The 7,787-nt window shown below is 37.8% G+C and overlaps 1 protein-coding gene across 1 annotated transcript; it reads left to right on the forward strand.

Moving 5' to 3' along the window:
- Positions 1-1,444: 1,444 nt before the first annotated feature.
- On the forward strand, positions 1,445-6,820 carry LOC124838044 (Leucine-rich receptor-like protein kinase family protein). Its single transcript, XM_047313549.2, has 3 exons — positions 1,445-2,597; positions 3,550-5,154; positions 5,974-6,820. Exons 1-3 carry the CDS (start codon positions 1,649-1,651, stop codon positions 6,549-6,551), a joined length of 3,132 nt encoding a protein of 1,043 aa, XP_047169505.1. The 5' UTR covers positions 1,445-1,648; the 3' UTR covers positions 6,552-6,820.
- The last annotated feature ends 967 nt before the right edge of the window (positions 6,821-7,787 follow it).

The following is a 7,787-nucleotide window of genomic DNA, read 5'->3' on the forward strand; positions in this document are numbered from 1 at the left end:
TATCATGATCAACTCTTTATTAATTCAATCAGATTCAATGGTTTAAATATGAAGATCGATGTTCCGGTTAAAATAGATTAATTCTAAAATAATTTCATTCAAAATGTTAAATTTTCGTTAATATTAATTAAAACTTTATTAGAGAGTTTATATATTAATTATGTATTTATTATCTTTATAATATAAATTGACTTTAATATTAAAGGATTTTTTATTAATTATGGCAGAAGCTAACAATGGATGTTTTTTCTCTCGTCAAAATTCATTTAATGTTTTGATTGTGAATATTGTTATTATTATGTTTTGGGTGACATGTAAATTTATAACTAGAGCCGAGAAGTAATTAACTTTGTTTAATAAATAATAAATGTTAAATGGTGATAGGCAAAGATACATGAGTGTCATTTTCTTTATTAAGGAAGTGGTGGCAATGAATAGGAAAGAGTATATAGCAATGAGTTTTAGGATCTGTTGATGGAGAATGAGATGATTGATCATTGAAATCAATGGTGGAAGATACAAACCCCATAACATGATAAGATAGGAATATAATATAATATAATAGAATAGGTGTGTCAATATTCTATTTGCACCCTCCCACTCCTTATCTGTCACTTAACGCCGTTTCTTTTCATTTTTTCTTCTCGTCAAATCCTCTCTATTTAACTTCATTCTTTACCGTTTCAACGCTCATGTTTTTGGCCTTTTCTGTATATTGATTATTGATAAAAGCCACGAAGAGAATAAATCATTTAAATTATTTAATATATATAAACGTAACCACGTAATTACCCAATGAGTGAAGTGTGGGGTGAATGAATTTGACATAATTAAATGGAAAGACAATTGTATTATAATAATATTATTGTAAAGGATAGTTTGTTTAGAGGTGAGCGAAAGATGAAAGAAATAAAATATTTGGCAAGAAGCTGTGATTACGTGTAGAGTATAAGTATAAAAATTGTTGGTTTGTTAATAAATAAAAGAATGGTTGGTATAAAAAGAGAGTGAAAGTTAAAAAGGAGTTATTAATTAATTAAATTAGAGATTGAGGTTTGATATTAGTATTAAGAGAAGAGGGATAAAAAGGAAAAGAAAGAAGGGTGTTGGTTGGGTTTATATTGAGGATGATTGGTGGTGGTGGTGGTGGTGGTGAGAGAAGAAGAGGAAAAAGACAAAAAAACCTAAATAACAAACACAACAAATTATTAAGGCATACATAGACGGAGAAACGGAACAGGAAGAGAAAAGAAGAGAAGAGAGGACGAAGAGTGTGTCCTTTACAGACTGTAGTTACTCGGTCGCCCCCACCAACCAACACTCTCCACCTGACCCCTCCCATTCTTTTAATTTATTTAAAAATAAAAGATAAATATCTAATAATAATAATAATAATAATAATAATAATAATAATAAGAAAAACCAAACCCTACTACTCCTGCTACTACACTACACTTTCTCTCTGCTCTTCTTCCTCCATCATCTATCATCCAATCTTATGTTTTTGATGTTAAGTTCCTACCCCTAGGGTTCCTCTTTCTCTCTCTATCTTTCTTTTTCTCTCTGTAGATGAATAATTAAGGTGTCTCTGTCTCTCTCTCTCTTTCTCTTTCTCTTTCTCTTTCTGCTTCCATCTACATTCACTCCGATGAATTCCCCACCCAACCTCTTCGTCTCTTTTCTTCTTCTTCTTCTTCTCTTCTTCACTGTCTTCTCCGTTTCTTCCTCCGCCTCACTCCCCGAGCTTCGATCTCTCATGGAATTCAAGAAGGGGATAACTCAAGATCCCCACAATCTTCTCGACTCCTGGGCTCCGGCCGCTGTCGCCGAGTCCACCGCCGCCTGTCCTTCTACTTGGCAGGGCATTCTTTGCGACGAGGAGTCCGGCAACGTCACCGGAATCGTCCTCGACCGCCTCCACCTCGGCGGGGAGCTCAAGTTCCACACTCTCCTCGACCTCAAGATGCTCAGAAACCTCTCCCTCTCCGGCAACGATTTCACTGGAAGGTTGCCTCCTTCCCTGGGCTCGCTCTCCTCGCTCCAGCATTTGGATCTTTCTCAGAACAAGTTCTACGGCCCCATCCCCGCTCGGATCAACGACCTTTGGGGTCTTAATTACCTCAATTTGTCCAACAACCAGTTCAAGGGCGGCTTCCCCAGTGGCCTCTCCAACCTTCAGCAGCTCCGAGTTCTCGATTTGCATGCCAACGCTCTCTGGGCGGAAATTGGGGACGTCCTCTCTACGCTACGGAATGTGGAGCGCGTCGATTTGAGTCTTAACCAGTTCTTTGGCGGACTTTCCTTGACCGTGGAGAATATTTCTGGATTGGCCAACACGGTACATTTTCTTAACCTCAGTTACAACAACTTGAACGGTCACTTCTTTAAGAACTCCACCATTGGCCTGTTTCGCAACCTGCAAGTTTTGGACTTGAGTAATAATTCCATCACCGGGGAGCTTCCTTCTTTTGGCTCATTACCCGCACTTCGCGTTCTTAGGCTTCCCCGGAACCAACTGTTTGGCTCCGTGCCCGAGGAATTGTTGCAAACTTCAGTGCCACTGGTAGAATTGGATCTTAGCGTCAACGGGTTTACCGGTAACAAAATCTCTTTCAAGTTGTTGTGGAGGCAGAATTGCCACTATTTAACCACTATTTAAAGCTCTGGTTATGGGAACTAGATTCTTGAATTTATTTTTATTATTTTTTTGTTATATTCCGCCCTCTTGCTGCTTGAACCTATATGGGAAACTGGTAAGGTGAAAGTTGCGCGGGTGTGAATTTGATTGGTTGTTTGTGTGCATGCGCATGCAGTGTTGTAATGTTAGATGTAGGAAAGGTGCACGCGCGAGAACCGGAGACCTTTTTATTTATCTTAGAATTTCTTTTGCCAAAGCGGCCACTGGCTGTTAGTGGGAGGGGAAAGTTGTTTTAGTGAAAGTTCATGACTTCTGTTTTGCATGTGCTTGAATGGAAACCATGATGCATGCAGCTAAAGTCAGTATGTGTTAGTTAGTAGGCGAGAGAAGGGATGTCCGGTAGGAGATGGGTGCAGAGAGAGAGAGAGAATACGAAATGAAAGTAATGGTTCTTAACTCAAATACGTTTCTTTTGAAACGTTGTTTATGGATGGTCTTCCTTATCTCCAGTAAGGAACAGTTAGTTTGACTTCTCTGCATCTTATGATACCTGGTGTTTGGCTCATTTTTTTTTATCACATTTTCTAGTGCAGTGATGACTTATGGATGTAGAATTCGCGTGCTATATTTTATCTCTCTATGAATTTTTAGTGTTTACTCTTGGCTTTTGTAAGTGCCTCGATTCAACTGACTATATCTTTTAAAGCTTCCGTTTTTTCATTTTGCAATTGAATTTACTTGTTTCAAGTGTATACCAATTTGGTTCCGCAGTTTTCGGGCAATTTTGGTTGAATATCTTTTAATTAATTAAATAAATGATAATTTATCATGGTTTATGAAGAATTTGAGAGAAATAAGACGGTAAACTCAGTATTCTGTTAATTAATTTGCGTTTCTTTTCTTGTGTACAGGCTCTATAGCTGCAATTAACTCTACAAGTTTAAGTATTTTGAATCTTTCATCCAATAGTTTGTCAGGATCGTTGCCAACTTCTTTGACAAGATGTACGGTCATTGACATTAGCAGAAATATGTTATCTGGTGACATTTCTGTTATACAGAACTGGGAAGCCCCACTGGAGGTTATTAATCTGAGTTCAAACAAGCTGTCAGGATCCTTGCCCCCTACTTTAGGAACCTATTCAAAATTGTTTAGAGTTGATTTAAGTTTAAATGAGCTCAAGGGATCCATTCCACGAGGTTTAGTTACTTCATCATCAGTGACAAGACTGAATCTTTCTGGGAATCAACTCACAGGGCAACTTCTGCTTCAAGGTTCAGGAGCCAGTGAGTTACTCCTTATGCCTCCTTATCAACCAATGGAATATCTTGATGTATCTAATAACTCCTTAGAAGGTGCCTTGCCTTCTGAAATAGATAGGATGAGTGTCCTCAAACTGCTGAATGTGGCTAGGAATGAGTTTTCCGGACCTCTGCCAAGTGAATTGAACAAACTTCTTTATTTGGAGTACCTTGATTTGTCTAACAACAAATTTTCTGGAAATATTCCTGATAAGCTTTCATCCAACTTAACTGTATTTAACGTGTCCAATAATGATCTATCTGGTCGAGTTCCAGAAAATTTGCGGCAGTTCTCTCCTTCATCCTTTCGCCCTGGAAATGGAAAGTTAATGTTACCAAAAGATTCTCCTGAGACTTCTTCGGTGCCTGATAACATTCCAGATAAGGGTAGACGTCATAGTTCAAAGGGTAATATCAGGATAGCAATTATTCTTGCCTCTGTAGGTGCTGCTATTATGATTGCTTTTGTTTTATTGGCATATCATCGAACACAACTAAAAGAATTTCATGGAAGAAGTGAGTTCACTGGTCAAAATACTAGAAGAGATGTCAAGTTAGGAGGACTTTCAAGGCCTTCCCTCTTCAAGTTCAATACAAATGTTCAACCCCCAACAACCTCATTGAGCTTTTCGAATGACCACCTCCTGACTTCCAATTCGAGGTCACTCTCTGGTGGACAGTCAGAGTTTATAACTGAAATTTCTGAGCATGGCTTAACGCAGGGAATGGTGGCTACTAGTTCAGCATCTGTAAATCCTAATTTGATGGATAACCCTCCCACTTCATCTGGAAGGAAGTCTTCTCCTGGTTCCCCATTGTCATCCTCACCACGTTTCATAGAGGCTTGTGAAAAGCCAGTGATGTTGGATGTTTACTCACCAGATCGGTTGGCTGGGGAATTGTTTTTCCTGGACTCTTCCCTGGCATTCACTGCAGAGGAATTATCTAGAGCACCAGCTGAAGTTCTTGGCAGAAGTAGCCATGGCACTTTATATAAAGCAACTTTGGACAGTGGTCATATGTTGACTGTAAAATGGTTACGGGTAGGATTGGTGAAACATAAAAAGGAATTTGCTAGAGAAGTTAAAAGGATTGGTTCTATGAGGCATCCAAACATTGTCCCATTACGAGCATACTATTGGGGGCCTAGGGAACAAGAAAGGCTTCTTTTAGCTGACTATATACATGGGGACAATTTGGCCCTTCATCTCTATGGTAATAGTTTGCTTTTCCGTCAACATATCTAAATTCCAAACCATACATTTTAAATTTTGTGCTTTTTTCATGGATATTTTTCTTTGCTTGCGTTTGTGATGTCCTATGGTCTTTCATTGTGCTATACTTGTTATTTGTGAATGTTTTCCGATTAGAAATTAGAATTACCTTCTGGACAGAACTTGGGTGTAGTACCTTAGGTTCTTTTAGTGTTCTGTTTTTTTTAAAAGGTTGATATTACTTGTTGGCATTGATTGTCTTGGTGAAGCTTTAGTTTTAGTTAGAGAACATCAAGACTCAATAGCACCTAAGACGTAGAACTCAGGTTTTGTTGTTTCCTTATACCTAAGCATCCAATGAAGAAATATTTCTTGAATTTGTGTACAAGAATCATTTTGTGGATTTTATGGCCTTGACTTTCAAATTGGAAACATATAGCTTGATCAAATTGGACCTGCTATAACGTCTTGTTTCTTTTTTCATTTGAAATAAAAAAATGTTAAACAACATGATGCTGCCTTCAATCTTATCTGTCATTTGTCAATTTTCACCTGCCTTCTCAATAGCTGGCAGACAAAGGGTCATCTCGGATAGTGGTTTTGTAACTCTTGTACAGGCTCCATGGCTATTTCTAGGTGTATTGTAGAGATTTCCATGGCTCCATGGCTATATTTTTGTCATGGTATCTTTGAGGTACCGCTTGTCAGACAGTTAGCATAAAACATATTTAAAGCTCTCGAATTCTCTGCTCAGGATTTTTTTGACACGATATGAACTTTTTGTTAGCTGAATGTAATATCAATGTATCTGTTTGCACAGAGAGCACACCCAGAAGGTACTCCCCGTTATCATTCAGCCAGAGAATAAAAGTTGCTGTTGATGTTGCACGATGTCTTCTATACCTTCATGACCGAGGACTTCCCCATGGAAATCTGAAGCCCACGAATATAGTTTTGGCAGGCCCTGATTTCAGTGCTCGTCTTACTGACTATGGTCTTCACCGGCTGATGACTCCGGCTGGAATTGCAGAGCAGATACTCAACCTTGGAGCACTTGGATACCGTGCTCCGGAACTTGCTGCTGCATCCAAACCGGTTCCTTCGTTTAAGGCCGATGTGTATGCTCTTGGTGTGATCCTAATGGAATTGTTGACAAGAAAAAGTGCAGGTGACATAATATCGGGGCAGTCAGGTGCTGTTGATCTTACAGATTGGGTTAGGCTGTGTGAGCGAGAAGGAAGGGTAATGGACTGTATCGACAGAGACATTGCAGGTGGGGAAGAATCCTCCAAAGAGATGGATGAACTGCTTGCAATATCTCTCAGGTGTATTCTCCCTGTAAATGAGAGGCCTAACATCAGACAAGTTTTTGACGATCTGTGTTCAATATCCGTTTGAAATTTTTGTACATGCGTCTGGGAATTAGTTTTTTATTTTTGGTTCCTCGACCCATTGTTGTTATTTTCTCATTCTTTGTATCCATCTTGTCTCTCCTCTTAATTGGTTTCTTGCCTTATTTTGGGCTGATCATTATATTCTTTTCTCCTATTTTTCTCTTTTATTATTAGAAAAACAAAACAGTATTTCTTGTAAAGCGACATCATTGATTAATCGACAGTGTTTGTGTTTTGATTTGAAACGGATTTGTTTCAATTCTTTTCTCTTTACCTCCGGTGTGTACTCCACTTTTTTGGACCTTTTCTATTATGTTTTCTCGTTGAAATCTTCGAAAAGTAAATATTCGTTGTTAAATTCTCAGTCGATTGGATAATGGTGAACCAGCCGTTTCCTGACACCAATACGGCCGAACAGATAAGTTTTGTCTTTATTTATTTGATCTTAAGAATCATAGCATGTGCGGTTAGTTATGTAAAGTCTTCGGTGACAATTTCAGGATTTGATTTTTAAACATTGCGCATGTTTTCTTTGCACCATAATTTACGCATATTACAGCTAATCATGCGTAATTCAAATATTGATGGCTGAATGTGTATTCAATTTTTCTAACAATCATTGATTAAAAACGGTAGTCAAAATAGACTACTATTAGTATTTGGTCTTAATATAGTAGACTACATTTTATATATTTTATTTAATACAAAAGATGCACTTGTTGATTAGTGACTATTAAAAATTAATAAATCAAAAAAATCAAGAAAAAAGACATGAAAGTTTAAACAAGATCAACAATTAGAGTAATAATATTGAGGTTTTTCCGCCTTGTCCTTGTTGTAAAAAAAACTAATAATCCATAAAAATAGTGTTGTAAAAAAAACTAATAATCCATAAAAATAGTGGTGGTGGAGACTAGATGCAAGGTGTCATAGGTGTGGTGAGTTAGGTCACAAGGAAAATAATTACGAGTCTCATCAACAAGAGAAGTGAAGGTTGTTGAGAACCAACCACAAGAAGAACAAGAACAATTGTTTGTTGTTACATGCTTTGCTACCAATAGCTCCACAAAAGTTGGCTAATGGATAGTGATTACACAAACCACACGAGTTATGATGAAGAACTCTTTAAAGAAGTTGACAAAACTGCACTTTCAAGCCATAATTGGTAATGGAGCATATGTTGCAGTAAAAGGCAAAGTAACAATGACAATTGAAGGTCAAACAAGTTTGAAATTGATTT

This window comes from Vigna umbellata, chromosome 2 (assembly GCF_029865625.1).
Source record: "Vigna umbellata cultivar VRB3 chromosome 2, Vumbellata_1.0, whole genome shotgun sequence".
In the NCBI taxonomy this organism is placed as follows: domain Eukaryota; kingdom Viridiplantae; phylum Streptophyta; class Magnoliopsida; order Fabales; family Fabaceae; genus Vigna; species Vigna umbellata.

Excerpts from the sequence above, each read along its gene's own strand:
- LOC124838044 (XM_047313549.2), top strand. The coding sequence starts at position 1,649 with ATGAATTCCCCACCCAACCTCTTCGTCTCTTTTCTTCTTCTTCTTCTT. Across the intron at positions 2,598-3,549 it reads TAGCGTCAACGGGTTTACCG|GCTCTATAGCTGCAATTAAC; the intron begins GTAACAAAATCT and ends TCTTGTGTACAG. Across the intron at positions 5,155-5,973 it reads TTTGGCCCTTCATCTCTATG|AGAGCACACCCAGAAGGTAC; the intron begins GTAATAGTTTGC and ends CTGTTTGCACAG.